General features: G+C 43.8%; 1 protein-coding gene and 1 long non-coding RNA gene across 7 annotated transcripts in view; both read left to right on the top strand.

Annotated features, from left to right (window-relative positions):
- The window catches only part of atp2b3b (ATPase plasma membrane Ca2+ transporting 3b), a 58,127-nt gene extending 33,337 nt beyond the window's left edge, over window positions 1-24,790 (top strand). For 3 of the 6 annotated variants that reach the window (XM_052058260.1, XM_052058262.1, XM_052058263.1), the window contains 12 exons: window positions 608-714; window positions 839-914; window positions 1,420-1,578; window positions 1,690-1,869; window positions 2,511-2,598; window positions 2,689-2,795; window positions 3,340-3,531; window positions 4,966-5,179; window positions 6,326-6,537; window positions 8,112-8,219; window positions 8,366-8,548; window positions 20,146-24,790. In XM_052058260.1, the coding sequence (XP_051914220.1) occupies window positions 608-714; window positions 839-914; window positions 1,420-1,578; window positions 1,690-1,869; window positions 2,511-2,598; window positions 2,689-2,795; window positions 3,340-3,531; window positions 4,966-5,179; window positions 6,326-6,537; window positions 8,112-8,219; window positions 8,366-8,548; window positions 20,146-20,652 (2,133 nt within the window). In that variant the 3' untranslated portion in view covers window positions 20,653-24,790. Of the gene's footprint in view, window positions 1-607; window positions 715-838; window positions 915-1,419; window positions 1,579-1,689; window positions 1,870-2,510; window positions 2,599-2,688; window positions 2,796-3,339; window positions 3,532-4,965; window positions 5,180-6,325; window positions 6,538-8,111; window positions 8,220-8,365; window positions 8,549-10,792; window positions 10,953-11,189; window positions 11,247-20,145 lie in introns of all 6 variants that reach the window. The other 3 variants (XM_052058264.1, XM_052058266.1, XM_052058265.1) reach the window with 3 other exon arrangements.
- On the top strand, window positions 8,555-10,680 carry LOC127596145 (uncharacterized). The gene is made up of 2 exons (XR_007961401.1): window positions 8,555-9,712; window positions 10,072-10,680. It is a non-coding gene; the product is annotated as an uncharacterized LOC127596145 (long non-coding RNA).

Consider the following 24,790-nt stretch of genomic DNA (forward strand, 5'->3'; position numbering starts at 1 on the left):
TGTGGCAGCCACGAAGTCACAACGATGCAGAAATTAAATCCGCTCCTTTTGCCGGCTTTTGCCTTTCAAAGGCTGTTGCAAGCAAACGACAACGTAGATGTCAAACTCAAGCTATGTCACAGACTGTGTTCACAATGAAGCGGTCACATTCATCTTCATGTTAAAGTTTAGCCAGCACACACCAGCCACCATTTAAAGCCCCTCTGATAAAACCCAAATAAAGTTCTAACAAAGGAAAAAAAATATATTATTTGGTATTGGTATTGTAGCAAACTTAATTCTGACAGGATAGTCAGGATTATGCTGTCAACAGCTCCTGCATGAGTAAAACAAATTAACATGACAAAAAATGTAAAGTAGGGGCAATTATAACAAAAATGATCTGTCAGATTAAAAGGAGAGTTTTTGAACACCATAAAATTGTGTATTTTTTTTTATGTTGCCACATGGCAACACATTAATCATAGCTAATTTTTGTAGTTGACAACGTAATAAAATTCTCTTGAATAAGGCCATGGATGGCTTTTGCACGCCTCACATTGCATGCCACAAATATGAATGCATTCATGATTCTGAAGAATGATCCTCATGCTCCGTTTAATCGCAGGTGTATACCTTTAACTCGGTGCGCAAATCTATGAGTACGGTGATAAAGCTGCCAGATGGTTCCTTCCGTCTCTACAGCAAGGGAGCCTCTGAGATCATGCTGAAAAAGTGAGTGGAAGGGAAGAGAAAAGCTCAGCCCCGGAAATACGTGATACCGCTTCATATTTGTCAATAAACACATACTGTATTTTCGGTCTTCCGTGCCACGGTTTATCATTCTTTCTCTCACCAGGTGTTCTTACATCCAAGATCCCAACGGGGAACCTCGAAGTTTCCGCCCACGGGACAGAGATGAGATGGTCAAACAGGTGAATGACATGTTGACTGAAATATCATGCAACAAACATTGCAGTAGAAAGTATTCGCCAGCGGGGAGCAAGTAGTTGCTGCACTAACAGATTGCATTTTGCAGCAGTGTGCGCAAGTCCTGTCTTGATTGGCAAGGCCGGCTGACCTGCCTCATGGCGACTTCATTTTGCGCCATGAGAAAAATCATTTTGCCCTTGCACAACTGTATTCCGGCTGGTTTCTTCTGCTTGCGTTGTGGCAGCTTTATGCCATGCCAGCTCTTCATCATATTGTCTTCCTCTGCTGTCTGCGCTTATCCGCGGACGGGGGCTTTCCCTCTCAGCGTTGTCAGAAAGAATACCAGCAAAAACGATCAAAAGCTCACCCGACATTAACTTCGAATTGCAAGACAATTTGCTGTTTTCCATGGATATTTTTGATGTCCAGTATAAATCCACCAAAAATACTGAAGCTGCTCGACATTCTTCCTGGCTACATTTTTTTAATGATGATTTTACTGAACAGGTGATCGAGCCAATGGCATGCGAGGGCCTGAGAACCATCTGTATTGCTTATCGTGACCTGCCCTCCAATCCAGAGCCCGATTGGGAAAATGAGGCAGAAATAGTGACAGAGTTGACCTGCATCACTGTGGTTGGGATTGAGGATCCAGTACGACCTGAGGTAGGAGTGTGTCACCACCGGCGGCCTTCCATATTGCAGTAGGTGAATAAAACGGCTTTTTTGAATAGTAATCTCATCGCGTTTCTGTGTGAACCCATTTTTTTTCCCAAGGTACCCGAGGCCATCCGCAAGTGTCAGCGTGCGGGCATCACTGTGCGGATGGTGACTGGTGATAACATAAACACAGCCAGGGCTATTGCTGCCAAATGTGGAATCATCCACCCTGGGGATGACTTTATCTGTCTCGAGGGCAAAGACTTCAACCGACGAATCAGGAACGAGAAAGGGGAGGTGAGTTGGGTTCTCGTGAGTGCACTCATTCATGTGCAGTTTTCTTCCAAAAGAATGTCTTCAAGCTGCACGTTTCCTTAGACGTACTGAGAACACTTTTCATCTCAGCAGCCAATACCAGTAATAACAGTCGTGATTCTAATTCACTCGATCATGATCCCATAACATTGTCTTCTAACACTGTGAAGGGGACAAAGAGTACTTTTATATGGACTAAAAAGCAACTTCTTAATGTCTAAATTGGCCATACCTTTGCAGGATTGCCTCACGTTCTGAGGTTGTTGCATGTTCTCCCCGTGCGTGCGTGCGATGCATCTGCTTTGCATGTTAAAGGAGTGAATAACAATTATAATATTAACTACGTTGAGAGAAATTGCCCCTGGCATAAAGTTTTGATGAAATAGCAACATTCCCCCACATTTGTATGAGCTGAGTGCAATGTTTAGTGGGATGAAGAGCTTCTCATGACGACAGTTTTCCATACATTGTCAATTGTACACAGCTTGCTGGTGTGTGCGTCATTGTTTTTTTTTTTTTTTTTTAACAGCCCAAGCTGCTATCTTGTAATCTGGTAATTACCAGTGAAAGAAGTGAGCAATATTATTTGTTGAATCCATCTGCCCTTTTCCATGTGCATGCAGATTGAACAGGAGCGAATTGATAAAATCTGGCCCAAGCTGCGTGTGCTGGCTCGGTCTTCACCAACAGACAAACATACCCTTGTCAAAGGTGAGTTACGAGTTGATAAGGTCCAAACACATACTTTTACACACACACCCACACAATCACTTACCTCCAGTGCCTCTGCTCCTCTGTTAGGCATCATTGACAGTACTGTTGTAGAACAGAGGCAGGTGGTTGCAGTGACAGGAGATGGAACCAATGACGGACCAGCTTTGAAGAAGGCTGATGTTGGCTTTGCAATGGTAATTATGACCATTGCTTCATTTTTTGCATTCCACTTCCACTAGTTCTACAATTCGGCTCTGAGTCTCGAATGAATGTTGGCCATTAAGCAGTAGAGATTTAATATCATTTGAGTCTGACTTTGCTGTCACTACAAGCTTTGAGTTGATTTTTTTTCCTGTTCAGATCAACATTTCTGCAACTATTATGAATAAAAGCAGACAAATACGCCGCTTAATGAATAATATGTACTTTCTATTTAATACCCAGAGGCACGTTGGCAAATGATACGTTAAATGAGAGATGGGTTGAATCGTTTTGTAGCGTCAAAAGCAGTTTTGCCTCAGCTGCCCTATTCTAAATAATGCGTGTTGAAAAATTTTGTTGCGGTGGCGTGCATTTGTCTTTGACCACATCTTTTACTCAGGCCAACTGCAAAGACTTAGAGGAGAACAACACAGCATTGAGGCAGTAACTCTCCAGAATGATTAGAATGCTTGAACGCTCCCATGATTCATGCCGTGACTCTGCGCATGTCCTCCTCACCGTCGCAAATTCTGTCAGGGCATCGCCGGGACAGACGTGGCAAAAGAGGCATCTGACATCATCTTGACTGACGATAACTTCAGCAGCATTGTCAAGGCGGTGATGTGGGGGCGAAACGTCTACGACAGCATTTCCAAGTTCCTGCAGTTCCAGCTCACAGTGAACGTAGTGGCCGTCATCGTCGCCTTCACTGGTGCCTGCATCACTCAGGTATGCAGAGTCACATCTGAGTCATACACTTTTATTTGGATGGCAAAACAAACTGCTGGCCTGAACCAATCCCAACAGGGCTCAGAAATAGATGACCAAACCTTTTTTTTTTTGAACACTCATCAATGCTGTGCTTTTTTGGATGGTCAGAGGGGTGGAATTTCGAATGGTTGGTGAATGGCCACCATGCCCCAACGCGGCCTCAACTTGTAGTGATATGTCGGGAGAGAACGAGGGAGAGTGAGACAGGAGACCATTGCAAGAATGAATGAATGAATGCAGATTATTTTCACTGAACTCAAGAATAATTGCGCTCTGATGGTATGATGGTAACTTTGTAGATGCGAATCAGCCCAGAGCATTTTGATGGCCACTGTCTTTTGATGAGTGTGTCAGTTTATTAAATTGAGAAGAAGAGAACCACACCGGAATGTAGTGACAGAAAAGAGCAGACGAGCATGTAAAGACAAAGCGAAGCATGCTGTTGTGCTTAATGCTTCTTTTTTTTTTTTTGCAGTTAGCCAAGCAGAAGAAAAAGGTTGCTTCCACCGACCGCATGTCATTCAGACAAGATCTCACCACTTTAGTTGCTTTGTGCTGTGTTCCTGTTCATGAGATTCTGATCTCAAATGAATTAAATATCAAAAGTATCAATATTTGAATTTTAATCATCAAATTTTGTGCATAGGGATCTGTAAATGAATTATTATTATTATTATTATTATTATTATTATCAGTGGTATCGATATTTCCGTATCAATCCACACATCACGAGAGAGAGAGAGATTGAATGAGAAGTTGGGTAGTAAAGAGTCAGACTGAGAGAGAGGCGGGTGGTGGCAAGAATTTTTGAGGATGACAAGGTAGCAGATGCAAGGAGGCTGAAGAGAGCCCATCAATTTCATTGTATAATATGGTCTGGTGGTATGATATGAGACCACAGACCGACCCCAACACTGGCATCAGGGACCCACATTTTTACATGGTGGAAAAAAAAAAGCAACAGGATGTTAGTAAAATTCGACAGCTATAATGACAATCGAAATGTTTCGGTGCTGATTTAAAGAGAAGGGAACAAGCCTCCATGTTTTAGGTCTGTCACAAAAAAAAATCTGTTTAGAATCGATTGTCCTATCAAATACGGGTGACCTTGAGAGTGGCCTGGGGTGGTCATTGTTGCCCTTGTCCACCACATAGCTCCGCCCCTGTCCATAATAACTGACTGAATGTGTGCATCTGCAACAAATCTCTGTGACGGAGTTAAAAATGGACAGTGGGCAAAAATGTTTTCGGGTGGTGTAAATATGTTTTTTCAAATTTATTCATTCTATTTTTGAGGCAGAATTACTGTATATTTTTGGGAGACAAACGTGGCCCAATATCGAATTAATGGAGGTTTTGTTTTTTTTTGTCCCTGGCTTCATCTGTTGGCAGGACTCTCCGCTGAAGGCGGTGCAGATGCTATGGGTGAACCTCATCATGGACACGTTTGCCTCTTTGGCCCTGGCCACTGAGCCCCCCACAGAGGCCCTGTTGCTACGGAAACCCTACGGTCGCAACAACCCGCTCATTTCCCTCACCATGATGAAAAACATCCTGGGTCATGGAGTGTACCAACTGGTCATCATCTTCACACTGCTTTTCATAGGTGCGTGCACGCATACAAAAAGTACAAAGAAGTGTCTGCAATGTAACCTTTCTAATGAGATGCAGTGCTTGGTGGATTTATTAAACCAAGTCTTTTTGTTTTGTTATTGTTGTTGTGAAAAAGTTCTTCGTGCATGCCGGTAATGATTACATTGGTCAACAATTTTTCACATTTTTAAATCAGTGATACAAATAAACCTTTCTAGAAGAATCTTTGCCAAATCTGCTCTTGTTTTTTTCTGTAGCACATTAGGTTTTCATAATAATGAATAATGGTTTGATAATTAATGACAGTAATGTAATGTGTAATGTAGTAGTATATTGAGCAGTATTTCTGAATTAAAGGTTTGGCAACAAGTAGATTTTTTGTCTATGGCCGCTCGAAATGGCAACTCATCGTTCTAAATGACAACTCACTCATGGTTGCGCAAGCGTTGTTTTAGTCAAATATCTCAAAAACCTGATGAGCTGAATAAAAAAAAATATATTTTTAAAATCAGCGTCCAAAATCCGTTGAGGATTACATTAAACCTCCCCGGATCCAAATTTGCTGTTGACAAGTGTTATATTTTAAGCATAAGAATAGATATTGGGTTTTAAAAAAAAACTTTGACATATTGGTGTACAGTAATCCCTCGTTTATCACGGTTAATGGGGACCAAAACCACCCGCGATAAAACAAAAATCCGCGACATAGCGCCCAATGAACAAAAAAAGGTTAAAAAAAAAACTTTTTTTAAGTCCGCAAAAAGTCTGCAAACAGTCCGGTCCGCGAGAAGCTGCAAAACAAAAGCGTATACAGTACTGTATTCCATGTATGTGAATTTTTGTTTTTTTTTATGAATATGTTTGAAAAAATCTGTGATGCACGGAATCCGTGATAAACAAACCGCGAAATAGCGAGGGATCACTGTATTAACCATTTCCGAAACGTCAACTGCTGGTAATTTTGCGCCGCTGGATGATAAACTTGATATTGTATTTTTTGTCGAATAAATTTGAGAAGCACTGTACATTATTTTCACGTTTGGTTTAGCTGATTTGTTTCCGCCTTGGGTATTTGTTCCAGGCCTTACACGTATTCATCGTAACGTACTCAGAAGGCTCATCTTCTCTGCTCTTCTTATCTTCCCACACCCGCTTTCAGGCGAGCGCATGTTCAACATCGACAGTGGCCGCAACGCTCCCCTCCACTCACCACCATCCGAGCACTACACCATCATCTTCAACACGTTTGTCCTCATGCAGCTGTTCAATGAAATCAACGCACGGAAGATCCACGGGGAGAGAAATGTCTTTGATGGCATATTTTCCAACCCCATCTTCTGCTCCATTGTTTTGGGGACCTTCGGGGTACAGGTAAGATGGGTTTTAAAGAAGCTTTTAAAAAAAATGTCAGCCAAATCTTTCATTTCAAATTATTATTCCATCGGGTGTTTTTGGAATTTGATTGATGCAGTCACTGGTTTAGAAGAATGCATGAGATTCAAACCCAGAATCTCATAACAATGAGTTTTATGCTAATTTATTCATGAAATGACATCCAACTAAAAAAAAAAAAAAAAAGATCAGCAGCGCCGGGGGCCAGTTTTTGTGAGGTGGCATTTATAAACCGTTGGTGAATGCTGCTTCACATAGAATAAAAAGCACAGGGAAAATTAGCAGTTCAACAGTCAGACAAGCCTGAGAGCATCCATTTTATGCACCCACTTAGGTTATCATTCCATGTCTGGTAAAGAGTTAACTTGCGTTTGTAACAGGCATGTAAGCAGTTCACATCAACCTTAATGTTGGCTTAGTGCACATAGTGAAAAAAACAAATGTTGCAAAGTGCACCATAATGACAAGTTTGCTTATCAATAAATCATACTGAGAAGCACAGGCAGTCTGCATGCATTATTGAAAAAGGTTTGAGGACCACTGTCTTACTGCCACTGCCAAATTAAAGAGAGGGGGGAAAGTGCCACACAGGAATATTATGAGTACACAGAAAAGAGCAGACGAGCAGACAAATACAACGGCAAATCGCTTCAGTGCTTACTGGCTCTTTGGGGGAAATGTGAACAGAGAGAGAGAGAGAGAGAGAGAGAGAGAGGGAGAGGTGGGAGGTGGCGGTGATTTTGGGTGTGACAGAGCAGCAATATTTACAGACAAATATCAGTGTTGCAGACCGAAGGAGGCTTGATGGAAGTTAAGTGACATAGCAGAGACCAATGCCGCTTTTTGTCAAAAGTTATCATGATCTAATTGAGGGTACACTTTGCTGTCAACAAGATGTCACCGTAACAGGCCTTTGGAAATCCGCTGATTGCTGTATCGTCGCTCAGGATCGAATAGAGATCCAATTCATGCAGCGAACGATAATATCAGAACATATTTGCTGTTTGCGTTCCCATCACAGCTTTCAATCGGTTTTAATCAATGCTTAAACGCTCAGCGATGTCGCCAACAGTCATTTCATTTGAAACATTTGGGTCAGATTAAATGTTGTTCTCTGCCTGGCTGAGGAGACAAGAGTCTGTCTTGTCACATCAAGCCATTGTCACCCGAGCAGTGAAATCCTGTTATTCACAGCGCATTGCATTTTACAATCATGACACTTTTCATTCTCATCAGCACTTTCCTATATTATGACACACTTTTGTGTTGAGCACGTTGGACCTTGTCTCCTAGATAGCGGCATTTGGATATTCATTTTCGTGTCTCACAAACTGATGTAAATACAAAATCTAGTTTCGAAATGAATATTTGATTTAATCCAAAACGATCTTGGATAAGTAAATCACTCCAATAGTACTACGAATAGTTCATTTATTTTTGTCTATGACGCGTGTGTTGCGTCGACACTGTTGATGCAGCAGTACAGGGTGCTGTAGTCATACAGTCAAGTACTTATTTGCGTGCGTGTGTGTGTGTGTGTGTCCCTGTTTCAGATTGTGATTGTGCAGTGGGGAGGGAAGCCATTCAGCTGTGCTCCACTCAACATCGAGCAGTGGCTTTGGTGTCTGTTTGTGGGAGTTGGAGAGCTGCTGTGGGGTCAGGTACGAATCTCTTCAGCTTGTTGAAGCTAAACGTGTTTGATAAGAGGAAGCTGCAGATGTGCAATTTTCCCCTGAGGTGACGCCATTTCCACACTCATACTAGCACTCTCTACCGCCGATTGAAATGTAACAAACCTGACATGCAGGTGATCGCGACTGTCCCGGCGGAGCGGTTACCGTGCCTGAAGGAAGCGGGTCTCGGTCTGGAGCCTGGGGAGGAGGAAGGGGAGGAGCTTGCAGAGGATGAAGAGGAGATTGACTGTGCTGAGAGAGAGCTTCGTCGTGGACAGATCCTCTGGTTCCGAGGCCTCAACCGCATACAGACTCAGGTAAAGTATGCTTGATGAGACTGGAACCCAAAACTCAAGATTTGGTGCTTCTCTGTTGTTTGTTCTCAATGTGCTGTGAGTTTTTGCCTCTAATATGCGTTTCTCTTCAACACAGCCGACAGTATGTTCTCCTCTGGCTTTCATTATGATTCTCTCGCAACTTAAAAGTGGTGGTTTGTAAGACGCACTGCAACATGACCAAGGCGTGTGTGTGTGTGAGCGTGTGTGTGTCCAACAAAAGTATTAATGCTCTGTACTTGCGTAGAAGTAAAGCTAGTGTACTTGTGTAAAAAGAAAATGATAAAAAATAGAAATACAAATTCAACAGTGAAAGAAAAAAGTACAGATTGAAATATACTTTAGTGCAAAAGTAAAAAGTACAAAGACATACACAAAGAAAATAACTTAAATAAACGATATCTTTCTTTCGTATTTTATTTTATTTTTTAAATAAGAAACAGAATTTTTGAAGGCCAGAAACTGGTAGTTTTTAGGCTGGCACAAGACACAATGCATTTGTCGGAATCATTCTTGTAGCCGACAACGTCAAACAACTCTCAATATGGGCGTTGATGCTAATACCTCGCTTCTCCGATTCAGTTGAAGTTGTTGTTAGTACTTCCTGGTTCACGTTCTTCAAAGCTTTCTCAAATCTCAGTCAATCAAGATTTCAACAGTAGGCGTTGAATGATTCAAAAGTTGAGTCATGAGTTGAGTTGAAGCACAGAACATATTTCACGCTATACACCGGTTTCACATAAAGACAGACATATCTCATTATATAATACTAACAATAAAGAAAGAAAAATACAAATCACCTTGACCATGAATGTATTTTTTCCTGCCTTTTATCTCTTTGAAGAGCCGATATTGGGTTCAGTAGCATAGCGTGTTGTAAAGTAGCACATAGACAAAAGTTGTTAAGTACACATTATTGCACGTAGCATTTTGGAACCGACGATGGCGCTTCACTTCACACTGGTGCCCACATTCCACGTGGCCCCGCTGTTATGAATATTTTAAGACGAACGGTGATCAGAATAGCTGTAGGTCGTAAGCCTAACTGCTAGTCTCATGCACAAGGGTCTGACCATTTTACAATCACATCTCAGCATGCATTCTGCGTAGATGTTGTAAAGTAGCTTGTGAACAAATGCAATATTTGTTGAAATAATTTGTATGTAGGCGGCCCGGTAGTCCAGTGGTTAGCGCGTCGGCTTCACAGTGCAGAGGTACCGGGTTCGATTCCAGCTCCGGCCTCCCTGTGTGGAGTTTGCATGTTCTCCCCGGGCCTGCGTGGGTTTTCTCCGGGTGCTCCGGTTTCCTCCCACATTCCAAAAACATGCGTGGCAGGCTGATTGAACACTCTAAATTGTCCCTAGGTGTGAGTGTGGGTGCGAATGGTTGTTCGTTTCTGTGTGCCCTGCGATTCGCTGGCAACCGATTGAGGGTGTCCCCCGCCTACTGCCCGAAGACAGCTGGGATAGGCTCCAGCACCCCCCGCAACCCTAGTGAGGATCAAGCGGCTCGGAAATTGTATGTAAACCAATCTGTTTCAATTCATGGTCCATTTGCTTTTATTTTAGCATAAACCTAACTCATTATACCAAAACATTTGTGCCCAGTATACCGATATTTGGTATTGTTAATTGTAATCCAGCTTCTTTTATTGTTTGTTTGTTTAAAAAAAAAACATGTGAGGAGCCGCCTTGAAAAAAATAATTACAATCAAAATATTGCAATTATTATGAATAAAAATGCAATTAGATTAGATTTCACAATCGTTCAGCCCTACTTGTAAGTCAAGTAAATCAAGGCAACCCCCCCCCCCCCCATATGATCTTGTATCTTGAAAAACTTATGAGTATTAGTGGAGCGTTCATTGAGTATCACTATATTTGTACTTTGCGTGTGTGTGTGTGTGTGTGTGTGTGAGGGGGGGGGGAGTGAATGGGAGAGCAATTATTTGAAAGACAACAAAATTCCATCAGCATAGGCACTAATGCTGAGCAAACCCTCCAAAAGCGCCTGTCTATGTGGAAATGAGAAATGAGTTGTCACCACACACACGCACACGCACACGCACACGCACGCACACACACACACACACACACACACACACACACACACACACACACACACACACACACACACACACACACACACACACCAACGAGAGGGTTCCACGCTGGCTGCGATCCTGCCGCCCTCACTGAGTGCCACTGTTTTATCTCTGTCCTGCAGATGGAGGTAGTGAGCACGTTCAAGCGAAGCGGCTCGTTTCAGGGAGCAGTGAGAAGGCGCTCCTCCGTGCTCAGTCAGCTCCACGACGTAAACACTATATCTACCCCCTCTCACGTAGCTCTCTCCACCGCAACAGCCAATACCAGCCCAGCCCCAGGGAGTGAGTCCGCCGAAAGCATGCACACACAGTTTTCTTACACGCACACACAATTTTCTTACACACACACACACACACACACACACACACACACGCACACACATTTATGCACGGCACGTGGACCTGCAGTATTTTACAGTCGATGGTTGTGCCCCCCGGCCCCTCTAGCTCGCCTGCTGCTCATGCGTGTACAATGTTTCCTATAAGCTTTTTTTATTTCTTATTCTCCCTTTCAAACAGCACCCGGTCCTGACCAGCTGTGCAATTCTGGTCTGATCTGGTCTGGTCCAAATCCAGGTCTGGCCTGAGTCCAGAGTGTGTTTGATTTTATGTTTCAGTGTTGAGTGTGGTGCAGGAGGTTGCTGTCAATTCGCTCACTGTGTCAAGAGTCCTGCCAGAGGAAGACTCACGTTTCAAGGGGAAGTCAAGTCCAAAATGTTCTTGACCACATTTTCTCTGCAGCCTCACTAATCTACGTACGATAATCAGATAATTATTATTGCGTTTGTGGGATATGAATTCAGCAAAAACCATTTTGCCACTTGCTGTTGACTGAAAATGACATCACAGTTTACAGACTGAACGTGAAATCTCTTGTGTGTGTTTGTTTGCGGGGGAAGCTACGGCCATTGCTTTGAGCGGACAGGAGGAGTGTCTCTCCTCCTCCAACTTGTAAACTCAATCTGGTGACGCGTGGTTGTGTTGGCTGCTCATTGCTTTCTTTGCTGACAGCTCAACAGGTGGAAACAATTCAGTCCACTCTCAAGATAATCTACCCCCCCTCCTCCAAATTTCCCCAAGGCCACACTTTTTTTGGTGTCAGTCCCGGCCCGCAAAGGAAGCTGGCCATATTGTATATACCTCTCAGTCCTATAGACAGCAATGATATTGTCCCACATTATTTTAAATTTCATTATGTTGCGTGTGTGTGTGTGTATGTGTTTCACTTTATTTGGATGTGTGGCTGCTTGTTCTGCTCATGCGTAGGTTGTAGTAAGTAAACGTTCTTGATGTCGATTGGCTATCGGCTCCATGCCTCCGCCAAATAATCACTTCAGCATGAAACGGCGAAATAGGCAAAAGAGCAAAATTTTTGCTTGGAACTCTTCAAATGTGCTACCCGGCACCCAACCGCACGTGATTACGCGAAATGCATTGGCTATGTATGGCTATGCACTGCCAGAAATGCACACGCATTCGGTCTGACTGTAGCATAAGGGCTCAACGTTGAGAATGTCACATGACCAAACCAGGAAAACGTGTCAGTCGTGAATGGTCGTTATCTGAGTCCATAGGTGCTATGATGTGATGTCATTTTCACTCGACATGTGGCAAAATGGCCGCCCCCCTGGGGATAAAAATAGGTGGATTTTGCTGCTCATTTTAAATTCCTCAAACGCGATATTAATCAGAATGTTTAGATTTGTGGGTGTGCATGGATCATACATATTATTGTGAGGAACATTTTTGAGTTGATATCCCCTTTTAGTTATAATACATAGTTGAAAAATATACCCCCCCACCCCCCTCAAAAAAAATAAAAGAAAAATCTATTGAAATGATCGAACTGATCCTGGTGGAAGGTAAGGGTCAAAGTTCACAGAGGTGAGGACAGCTCCCGCTGCACCATGTCTTACAATATTTCCTGTGTGTCAATGAGGTCAAGCCAGGTTACCGTGTTTAAAATGACTGCTCCCAAGTTTAAGAAGTCAAAGAAAATAAGTTGCGGGTGTGACATTCTTGGAATGCTTCAATTAGAGTGTTGGCCAAAAGCTGTAAACCTTCGAGTATAAAAGCCCTCAAAACCGCTGCTGTTGCCTAACTTGCCATTCGAAGTTGAGTTTCCCTTTGAGCTTTGTTTCTCCTTCGTCTCCTCCTCTCGGTTTTGTTCAGCGTGTTTTGGATCGATGATGTCTGTAACACTACTTTCAGCTTCAACATCTCACGTTTGCCTCTCGTCCTGAGCCCTCCAAAACGTTGCGGTTTCTTTCCCTGTCCGTCCCATTTGTTTGTTTGTTAACTTTCTCTCTTTCTCCAATGCCACTCTTGACTTTCTCTTTGCTGTATGTTCTTTTTGTTTGAGATATTACAGGATGTCCTGTTTGCCCAAAGCGCTCCTAAAGACTGTGAAATGTACTCTGTTCTATAAATAGTAGAGTTGTTATCTTGTAGATGTATTTGGATTGCGCCAGATCTGAATACAGGCTTAGTTTAACGCTAAGATTTCTTTCGATTTTTGCATCCTTTTTTTTTCCTTGTTCTTCCTTCTTTTGTCATTTCCCTCGTCCTTGATGTCATCCATTTTTGTCACTGTCCCCATCTCCTGTGGAGAGTAGCGCAGCCCACCTCATATTTCCTCTTTGATTTCTCTGTATGTCAGTTCGGCGAGTGTGTGTTTGTGTGTGCACTTGCTGATGTGCCCAGAGCCGCTGTTGTGACCACTGCTGCGTGTTTCTCAGTCCGCGTGTGAGCAGACGGGCTGTGTGTGTATGGCGACGTGCGTGCCGGTGCTTTTGACGTGTCCGCATGTGTGTGTGTGTGCATGCTTGTGTGTGTGCTTGTGCTGTCTCCTCATCCGTCCTTTCTCAGTTGCTTCTCCTTTCCTACCTTGCTCCTTCCCTCATGCATTTATACCTCCTGCCATCCCACGCTGCCTTTCTTCTTCATCTTGCGCCGTCACTCCGAGTGACGTAGGAGGAAAGACAGAGAGGCTGGCGTCTACGCTAAACCGCGCAAAAAAATCTTGGCCGTTCTTGAAGAATATTTCTGTTTTCCTGACATGATTGCAGTACAGCATATCATGAAGGGTCTTGCATTTTCATCGTGAGAAGATCTTTGCATTTGAGTTGTAACTGGTGACTGGTAGAAGTCAAATGAAGGTGTGTGCGTGCAGTGATAAAGGGTGCTGCTGCTGGTTAGCTTGCTTTTTTTCCCCCTTCAATTATTTTCCCTCAAAAGTTCTTAAAGAGCTTTTTTGTGAACACCTGGTCGTAGCATGACACGTACAGTCTTGAATTTGGACAGACTGATGTTCTCACTTTTGGTGGTGATTGATTCATCTGTGGGATGACAACACCACAACTACATGAATGAGCAGTCAGTCCCCCCAGCCCGCAAATACTCACCAATGAGGCGGTGATTTCAGGTCTTGTCATTTTTCTCTGAAAAACTGAAGAGATGTTATTGCCCATCAAGGCATTTTCGAATGTCATGTTGACGCCTGCCTTATTACACTTGGAATGAACACGGTACTATTGCATGGCCACCCAATTAAAACAAGACCTTGCCTTGCATGAGCAAGTGCTTCAGCCCGCAGGCTGTAACTCTTGTGTCTGACACGGACTCGGGCAAGTCACGCAGCCCTCCGTGTGTGCACGGTAACCCTGCGCAGTCCGCACACGATTTATACGATAGAGTAGCCTGTACAATGACTTAAACTGTAAGTTATCCCGTATCTGTCGACTATTAGGCTATGCTCATGTTTGGTTTAAAGATGGCTGTGAACATTGGAATTTAATGAGCAGGGATCTTAATTCTAAATGTTTCAATTTGCCTAGTCCACGGGTCGGCAACCCAAAATGTTGAAAGAGCCTTAATGGACCAAAAAACAAATAAAAAAATTAAAAGCCTTATACTGTATAAGCCTCACAATGAAGGCAACACATGCTGTATGTATCGATATTAGCCTACTATGAAAATGACAAAGTTGGCTACAAATACACAATAAGCCTTCATGATTAAACGTTTTTTTCCTTGCAGTGCATCCTGTAGAGGAGGGGTGCCCAAACTTTTTTGACGGAATACAGTATCTACTTTTTGATCAATCAACCTCCCGCGATTGACCTGCTACCACGCACACACACGTCATAATGAGCAACAGACATAACGGCCGCTAAGATAATCGAGCCATGGAACACACTTTTGCAGCGTGTTAACTATCATAACTCACGTATAGCGTTTAAAAATGCTTCTCTCTGCCTTCCACATTCCCATTCTTTGCCAGTACCCTCGGTGAATTGTACTTTTTTTTTTTTTTACTACAGCTATCTGCCCGGCATCCCATCCGTTTAAATAGAAACTTGTGTTACAGAAATTTTGAAATGTAATATTTATTCTCACAGCATTGAAAAACATTCAGAATGTTTGCGTCATGTTTGTACTCCTACAGGAGCTATATTAAAACAAAAATATATTTCCCTCCCCCATCTTTTTTCATTTTTATACATTTTTGAAAAAGCTCCAGGGAGCCACTAGGGAGGCGCTAAAGAGACTCATGCGGCTCCGGAGCCGTGGGTTGCCGACCCCCGGCCTAGTCGATCTGTCAAACAAAATCAAAACTTCTCATTCACACATTTTTGCTGGATTAACCCTCTTCCACATCCACACTGTGGTACAATCAAGTCTGTGCCTGATTTGCGCGTGCAAAACATACAGTATGTCAATCAGGTGTTCTCCAGAGAAAGCGACATGATGACTCTGTTCATGACATCCGTAGCACTGTTGCATAAATTTTTTCAGAAATGGTGTGTTTTATGTCTCACTTCATGAAGGAAAACCTCAGCCTTTGAGCGCTGCTCGTGTTCAGGTAACTTCTGCGTCATGCGTTTACTCCACCGCTGTTCTCGGCAAAGCAAGCCCAGCCCTCCGACTTCCGTATTTTAGATTTGAGATATAAGAAGGAAGATGTGTGTCTTTCGCGCTCTCATCCACCTTGAGCAATGCTGGACCTTTGTGATCCCTGCGGATCCAGTTTGTTTTCATTTCATATTGGACCTACTTTCATCGACATACAGAGGAGTTCAGAAAGAGATTACTGTTGAGATCAACCGTCTCTCACTTCTCCCCTCCGTTCCTTCATTCGTTCTTGTGTTGTTGCATATTTTAAAAGGGGGTATTCGCCTCCTCCCTTTGCGTCAGAGACAAAAAGAGAGAATGGTTGTGGCAAGAAGGGCTGCCGCTGAAGTGAAAAGCATGCATAGCAAAAGGACGGTAGCACTCACCGTTTGCTCACCTAACGTGAGATTTGGGAACTCTTGTAAGGGCCATCAGCCTCACAGCTTCTCTCTGTATTTATGTTGCAATTTCTTTCCATCAGCAGTTTTTTTCCCCACCCCACACAGCAGCCTCAACCTTCCAGTGCCTCTACCCTTGTACTTTTAATCATAATCGTTTTTCCATCAAGCTATGCCGAGAGGGCCGGCAGGGAGGGATGAAGGAAGAGAGAGGGAGGGAGAGGGATGGATGGAGAGAAGCTGAGAGAAAGTAATAACACAGCAGCGCCCTGACCTCCAGGTCTCTCTGGTCACACTGTGGGCGACATATACTCGAACGTTTACTCCACCTACGGGGACCAAAATGAAAACAAACCAAGTGCCGACAAAGTGAGAAAGTAACGTTCTGAAACCTTCTCAGTCTGCATGAAGTGTTTTTCTGCTGTCTGACAGGCTCTTTGGAAAAACCGATAAGCACTGAACCTACCGCTTGACCGTCTGTCCGTCAGTTTGTCTGTCTGTCCGTCAGTTTGTCTGTCTGCCAGTCTGTCACCTATGCCAGAGTCATGTGTAGAGACTTTTCAGAGTTTGGCCAACTGCAGCATCGACCCCCCCCCCCCCCCCCCGCTCCACCATTGAAGCTACCTGATTGTCAAAAGTATACAGTAATCGCTGTTGCAGTTGATAGAGAGCCTTTGGCCAAACGGTCTCTATGTAAGTCTCTGTCTGCCCGCGCCTGTCTGTTATCGTTACATTCAATTTTCTCCTTTTCTTTGAGCTCATTCTGCTTTCCCTCGATTTGGCCTTGAGGGAAGCGTGCATGGAGCGACCTCCATGGCCGGGGAATGCCTTTATGCGCACCTACACCGCACACCGCATCACGCACCTCCCAACTCACTCACGGACCTCACGCTGATGTGTGTTTGTATGGCAGAGAGAGAGAGAGAGAGAGAGAGAGAGAGACTGAGTCTGTGAGTGACAGTCATCTGATTCAGCATGACCTGGCTGCCTGTGGACGCGTGACACGGCTGACTTTGAACCAATCACCTCCTGTTTGAAATAATCAAACCAATCACACGCTCTTCTAACCTGCTGTGACGCCTGCTTTCTTTTTTTGCAACTCTTGAATTTTTTTTTTTTATGTCCCGCAGCAACCTTTCTCATCAGCCTCATCCTGATTCCACTCTCTTCGTTTCTCTCTCATGCATGTCTGCAGGACATTTTGGCAAATGCGTGTGTGTGCACGTGTGTGTGCACAGCGATTGCTAACAGATTGACTCGAAACTCACAGTGCACATTTTTTCCAATGCATGCTATGTCCAAAGTGCCAAGCTCACTCCATGGAAAACGGCCTTTCCGTTCTGTTACAACGGCTGCTGCATGTGTGTGTGTGCGCGTGCGTGCGTGTGTGTACTTGTGCGCGCGTGCGCACCTGTGCGCCTGGCCACTTGGTGATTTCTTGATTCTACATTCAACTAACTCACTATTATTGCTTCTTCTCCATCTGTGCCTGGCATTTAGCCTCATCTGTGTGCATGCATGCTAGCCGCTGTGCTGCGGTGCGAGTGTATTCTTACCGCACGCTCAAACACACACTCACAACACACCCTCACATTTTTGTCGACTCTTCCACGCACGTCAGGTGCGTATTTATGTGAGGTGTTTTGCTGCTTCTGTGGTCTTTGTGGATGCTGCAAAGTCTGTCTGGTGTGTCAGAACTGACATAAGTGTTTGTCAATAGCAAACTCATTTCAAAACACTTTTTTTTTTCCAACATCTTTTGATGACACGCGGGATCAGGCGGTCGCCCTCTGCACTTCGGCTAAAATGAATTCATTTTTACTCCCTGCAATGTGTTTTAGAACAGCAAATAACGACGAATGCATGGCCGTAGATGAACAAAATTCTCTGCAGCAGAAACGGACGGACGACCGTGAATCCAATGGTGGGATACAATAATCCGGAGAGGTTGAATCAACGCAACATCTTCGATTTGGAATCCGTCTGTCTGGGCTTTTAAACAAAGGACTTATTTCTTTGTTTCTGGTGGAGTGCCCCCAAATGTAATTCTTAGGACGCAGTAGCTCTTGGGAAGCGTTCACATCACTCATAGTCATCGGTGCATTGGAGTCTTCTCTCAAATTATAGGCTCATTTCATCAAGAATACGTTGTTGTCAGAGCAGCGCGGTGTACATCATGTCTGCTTCACAGTTGAAAGGTTTCAGGTCCAGCCTTGAATGAGGATGCACTATCATGGATAGATTACCCATGAACCGAATGCTGTTAAGCATAGTGGATGGATGGATTAGGTCATTTACACAATGTCCCGTGAGTCTGAACATCAATTAGTGGCACATCAGTTTTTGGATTTGGAAGACTCATATCTATTAGTGACCGCATTCTTATCCGAGGCCATACACATTTTGGAACAAAGGTTCCATCTGGGGGATGCGTGTGGGGTCTCCCCCCCACCAGACAGTTGGAGGAGTTTTTATTGAAATGTTGAACACAAAAGAAGTCCAGTTGCCTTTGATTCAACCCCTACGGAATCTCATCACCGGGATAATCGAACGTAATTTACGATAACATCCTGTTTCAGTTAATCAAGCTTTGAGTGGGATAGACATAAAGCCTGACCCAAAGTCATGACCTTTCTTCCTTGAAAATGATCGACAAAGCCGTGTTGAAGTCAAACGGTTTGCATAGGTCACAAATTCCCAACTAACTGAAAAGTGCGCTTTTATGGACATGCGCTACGTTTTTGGTACAACTAGTAGCAATTCCTTTGTTTTGGCTGTAGAGTGAAAACATTCGAGTTTGACATCAAGCCAAAAAAAAAAATCTATCAATGTTTTAGCTTTCATTTCCAGGTATTTAAAGCTAGATGAGATACACAACTCAGAAGATGCGCCTTTTGTTTGAGTCCAACCCTATTTCTTGTGAGTTAAGGAATTGGAACATGCGACTGGCAGGTGGGCTTTTTAAGCCATGTAGGTCCTACATTTAATATTCAAATAATAAAGCGCACTAATTTGTAAATTCGGATTCAGAGAGGAATCCTGCTTATGAAGTCTACATTTACGCTAGTTAGTAATGGTCGGTACGGTTGATGCAACAAGCATAAAAAAGCTGTTAGTTTTCTCTGTGGTGAAAAACAAGCAAGCATAAAGATAAGATAAGATAAGATATCCTTTATTCGTCCCACAATGGGGAAATTTACAGCCTCCAGCAGCAAGAATGTATGTAGAAAGAAGAAAGGAGAAAGAGGGAAAAAACAACAACAAACATCTTTCAATTAAATACAATATGAACACAAACGGATAAAAAAATTATTATTATTATTATTATTATTATGATTGTTATTTTTTATTCATCAGCCTGACAGCAGTCGGTAGGAACGAGCGTCGGTATCTCTCCTTCTTGCAGCGCGGGTGTAACAGTCTCTGGCTGAAGGAGCTACCAAGTGCTGTCAGGGCGGGCTGGAGGGGGTGGGAGGGACTGGCCATCATAGCTTTTAGCTTAGTTAGCATCCTTCTGTTGCCCACCTCCTCCAGAGTGTCAAGGGAGCAACCCAGGACAGAACTGGCCTTCCTGACCAGTCGCTCCAGTCTCTTTCTGTCCCGGGCCGAGATGCTGAAACACGATGGAATATCAATCAGAGCCACTGTGCAAACATCTTCCGTACTCGGTAGAGCAATTTGAATTCTTATGGAGAAGTTAGGAATCTTTGGTGGACAATGTAACAGACGTTGAGTGGGTAGCGTAAGGAGGGGAAAAAAAGCAGCAGTTGATGACAGGAAAAAAAAGACCACAAAACAAATGTTAGTGTTATTCACTTCAGTCACTGTTGCTGAGCTTGGATTACAAATCTTCTGAGTTGTTTATCGGATGCAATAAGAGATGGAAATAAGGGGTGAATGTTGAATTTCTTTCCCTCCTATTCATATTTTGATGTCAAATTCAAATGTCTCACTTTTGTCGCACAATTTGAAAAGAAGGAGAGTGACATCGTCATGAAAAGTTAACCGGAAAGCCACCTGGCCCCGAGTGTCTGTCCATTTGTGTCTGTATGTCTGTCTGCCTTCTGGAGAAGACCAATCGGTCTTTGCGGGTTTCCCTTGACTTGTTTTCCCCCACTTCAGCGTCTGACTTGTTCTTCTCTTGTTCTTGTGGTTTCTCCTACACCTTCCCCTCCTTTCGGCAGATGCGAGTGGTGAAAGCATTCCGTAGTTCGCTTTACGAGGGCCGGGAGAAACCAGAATCCCGCAACTCCATCCACAACTTCATGGCCCACCCGGAGTTCCTCATCAATGACCTCATCCACAACATCCCGCTGATTGATGACACCGATGTGGACGACGACTCAGAACTCAGCAGATATCAGCACGTGCACCCGGCTCTTCGCAAGCCGCCGCCCCCTCCCACTCAGCCCCAGCCCACGGCCCGCACCCGTCCCACTCGTCCGTACCGTCAGCATAGCCTCCCAGTGACCCAGTGCAACCGAAATAATAACAACAGCAGCAGCGGCGGCGGCGGCGCTTCATCAATTGTCCGCGCCAACAAACACAGCATCAACACCATCACTTCAAGCAACCAAACCCCTCGTCATCATCACCATCAACACTGCAACAACCATCATAGCAGGGACAGGTTGGGGAAGCCCCCAACTCCTTACCTAACCCACCTTTACTGTGTGGAGACCACCTTATAACTGAGTGGGTCGGGGAGAAGGGGAACTGAATCTTGGGGCGGGGCAGAGGAGAGAGCTTGAGGAGACACACATGACATTTCCATCCAGTCTCTCCTGTGTGACAGGAGGGGGGGAGGACGATGGCTGCCGACTCCACGTGAACATTGACGCGATCAAAGTACAACTCCCTCCCCTCATCCACCAGCCGCCCGCCCCGCCTTGACCTCGCTCGCTCTTCAGCCTGGCCTCCATCTGCCGACGGTGGGCTTGGAGACGGAGGGGCTCCCTGGCCGTGAATCCCCCCCGCCCCCGAATCCCTTCATTCCGACCGGTGTTAATCGAGTGCGGTTGCCGTGACCCCGCCCACTTGCCCGCCAGGACACCACAACCACCGTGCTCAACAATGATCTGGTTTGTCATTGAAAACCCCAAGCAGCTCCTTTTTGCTTGTGATGTAATTGTTGAAGCTTTAAATTCCTCATCCGTTCCGCCTCGATTCATTCATTTCGCAACATGGTGCTCATTAGTTTTCCGCGTTGCTTCACTTCTTGGCTTTGTCACTGCAGCATGATGTTCATTTTCATTTTACATCCGATCACTTCCCACTCTCTCTTTCAATATGTGTGTGTTGTCTTGTCTCTTCTGAGGAAAAAAAAGAACATCTACATACATGTATATATATATATATATGTATGGTCACATTATATATATATATATGGTATACATACAGTATATATAATGTGTATACATTTCAAAGTTACCCTTCATTTAGGCCTAATAGTAAAGGAAGGCGTTATACAAGTATATATACAGTACATATGTATATATGATATTATTTTATTTTTTTTATTAATAATTGGGAAGCGACAATACCGAACTTGTCATCAGTCGCCAATCCTTGAATGCTGCCCCATGTCTACATGATATGTTGTTATCTGTGTGGGATGCGCACATCCCTTCGCCACGGTACAGCGGCGCCATGCATACGATGAACTGGTGGATGGCTTCCGTCACGATGCTGTATCCGATCGAAGCCTCTTCATTTCCTCTCCCTCGTCTTGCTGTTCCTCCTCGCCCGCTTTGCTTCGGCTCGCTATCCCTTCCCTAATGTGTTTTGTTTTAATTCTTTTGGAATGCTTGTGAAGCATTATCCCTTTAAATGGCATCAGGTCACAATGCACAGACTTTGGCCCTTTAAGACTGACACTCACCTCAAACCTGCTCTTGCTCACATGTCATGGGGTCCACACCATCATGGATGGGGGAGATAGATTGATTGACTGATTGATTCATACAGCTAAATATTCATTTTTGGATTAGCCCCTAACCCTAATATGTAAAACATTGTCAATTATGTCATACAAATGATATTTGATCATTTAGGTTTCCCATCAGTAAGGAGCCACGTTTAGCTAACATCTGGCGCTACAAAAAATAAAATAAAAAATCATCAATTCAAACTTTCAAGGCAACAAACTTAACATAACAAATCATTTTAAGTTGGGTCATTTGAAATTGGCTTTCCCGCATTTCACAAGAAAGAAATAAGAATGAACAAAATCCGAATGAAACAACTCAGAAAATTGTTTTGGAGCAAACAACTCTTGCTTTGTTGTGCTAACTATCATTGTTGCCATCAATGTCAGTAATTTATTTTTATAACTTGTTACAACTTAAATTTCTGTGTTAGCTCACCAAAAATAGAAGTTGTATATTTTAAAGTGTGATGGTTGCATGAGAAGATCCGTATTTTCGTATTTGTTACGCCGCTTAGCATTGTCTTGCTTGAAAACTGGACGCACACACACACACAAAACTAACCCGCTTTCTTATTTAGAAATGATAATTCAGTAGCAAGCGGAAATCTGTGGCATTTTACTCACTCGCTCGTTAAAATCTTAAATATCATTTCTAAAGTGTGACTTTCAACAGATTCAATGGAAGAACTTAGTGTTACAATTGTCCCCACCAGGCCATCCCCAGCTCAAATCTTTGTTTTTCATAGCCAATTATTGAAATATGTCACAATATTTGATTGTTACGATATTTCATTTTCAGATTCAACTTCTCCTCAAACATTTCACCGTCCTCCTTTTTCTTCTGCCGCGAGAAATCATGTGCATTTTTGCTGCCTCATAGTGAGGCTTTCGGGTTCCATTGTGACCTCCTTTGTCAGTGACCAATTACGGTTGCTAGCCTGATCAAGGGAGGCAAGTGAACGGACCCATTCTATCGTGTACAGTCGAACTGTTTATATTCCACTACACGGATCGACAACAGCACTTTGCTTTTGCAGAAATAGGTGGGACAGACTTTTTTTTTTGTTGCATATTTACGTCCATGTGGCTCTGGGGTCAATTGCAACACAAAAGCAACAGACAAGCCGACTGTTTCCAAATCACTTTGAAAGGAGTCATTGAATTAGTGTGATGTGTTATTTGCTCTCGGTTGGCCCTGCGATGCTCTTGTCTGAGATCATGGCAACAAGGTGAAATTGTTCATGTTTTCAAGGGTAAGAACGCAGCCACACAAAGAGTTGACAACATACATGATGGTAAGACCATGTGAGCCGGTGACATCACATTCCTCCACATTCAGCTCCGTGACCTTCCGTGGACATTCCAAGCAAGCGTGTCCCAAGTTGTACCACGTGTGGGTGAACTGCTGACTTCACGTTGCCTTGGAGTGCAACGCAATGCAAATCAACTCCCACCCTCCGGTCACCACCGCCACCCCCACCACTTTCTTGTCCTCGCGCCTCCCCTCACTTTTTTCCTGTTGACTACCTGACAGGATCCACCACCAGAAAAAGGCAAGGGCGGATAATATGCAACTGACTGACATGTCATCCTGTGTAACCCAGATTAGAACTGCAGTCCAACAGGGATGCTAACACATGCAAAAACAGAGCAGGAACACGCGTGTCCTTGCCCAGTTCCGCTTCTGGAGGGGCGCAAGGCTCTCTGGAAAGAAAAAAAGAAAAAAAAAAAGACAACAACCCGTAACTGTACAGAACTCTTGTCTTCTTGAATGCTCATCATCATGGCCGCCACCCACACCTGAGTGGCTGCCTTGTGTTCCTCTTGTCTGTTTTGAAGCATGCATTTTGGTATCATTAATGTCACTCTTTATGTGTAGGTAAATCGTTTAGACGACTGTCACAACTGCGTGCTATGAACTCTCCACGTTTGCTCTCTCTCATGCGCACGCATACAAACACACACACACACACCTGATCAAGTCTGACCCTGTCTATTTCATTGCCTCGTAGCACAGCTCTGTCAGTGCTTCTTACGGTCGACAAAAAAGAAAAAGCCACACACACACACACACACACACACACCAAACATACCGAGCAAATCTACAGTGTTGTAAATTAGACGGACCAGTTCCAGCCATTACTGTCCATCTGTCCAGAGCCATGTCACATTATGATGTTGTGAGTTAGATTAACAGAAGGCAAAGCAGAATGTGAAAAAGAATATATTTATCCCAATTTAGAAATTGTACCACTGCATCAAAACTGTACAGCTCGCCCCTAAAGTGCACACGCGCAACTTTAATTTACAGGTACTATGTTCCTGTTACTCTCTTTTATGCTTATTTTTTTCCTTACCTTTTAGTCCTTTTACTTTTTGTAAGGAGAGGAAAAACAAAACGGAAGCACTTGTACATTACTATGATTATTGATTTTCTCCACCGGTGCTCCCACTGATGGAAAACAATATGTTGCACATTTTCCTGAGCATATTTTGAGGGCTGTGTCTTCTGTCCAGTGAACAGACCCTGAAGCGTGCGGAGGGGCCCAGATGCTTTTAAGTCTCTTGAGACCGCCGCGGTGACTCTGTAAATAAGCAGGAGACAAAAGTACTTTCTTATTCTCAAAAGGACTGGACGACTGGAGGGTGGCACAGAGCTAGAGACCGCAGAAGTGCAATGCATCTATCGTCTGCATTGTTTAGGCTGCTCTTTTAGATCTGCCGCAGGTTTTTAACCGCCCGGGGGAGAAATTCTGGCTTTTACAATATTCATGATACACACTGTTGTAAATTTTGTGTGTGGAATGGTCCTCCTCCTTGCACAACGCAGAGCTGTTCTGCAGACAGAAAATGCAGCCTGAACTGTGCTGAAATAAAAAAAAAAGACCAAAAAAAACAAA

The sequence above is a fragment of the Hippocampus zosterae genome, chromosome 2 (genome assembly GCF_025434085.1).
Source record: "Hippocampus zosterae strain Florida chromosome 2, ASM2543408v3, whole genome shotgun sequence".
Taxonomy (NCBI): Eukaryota; Metazoa; Chordata; class Actinopteri; order Syngnathiformes; family Syngnathidae; genus Hippocampus; species Hippocampus zosterae.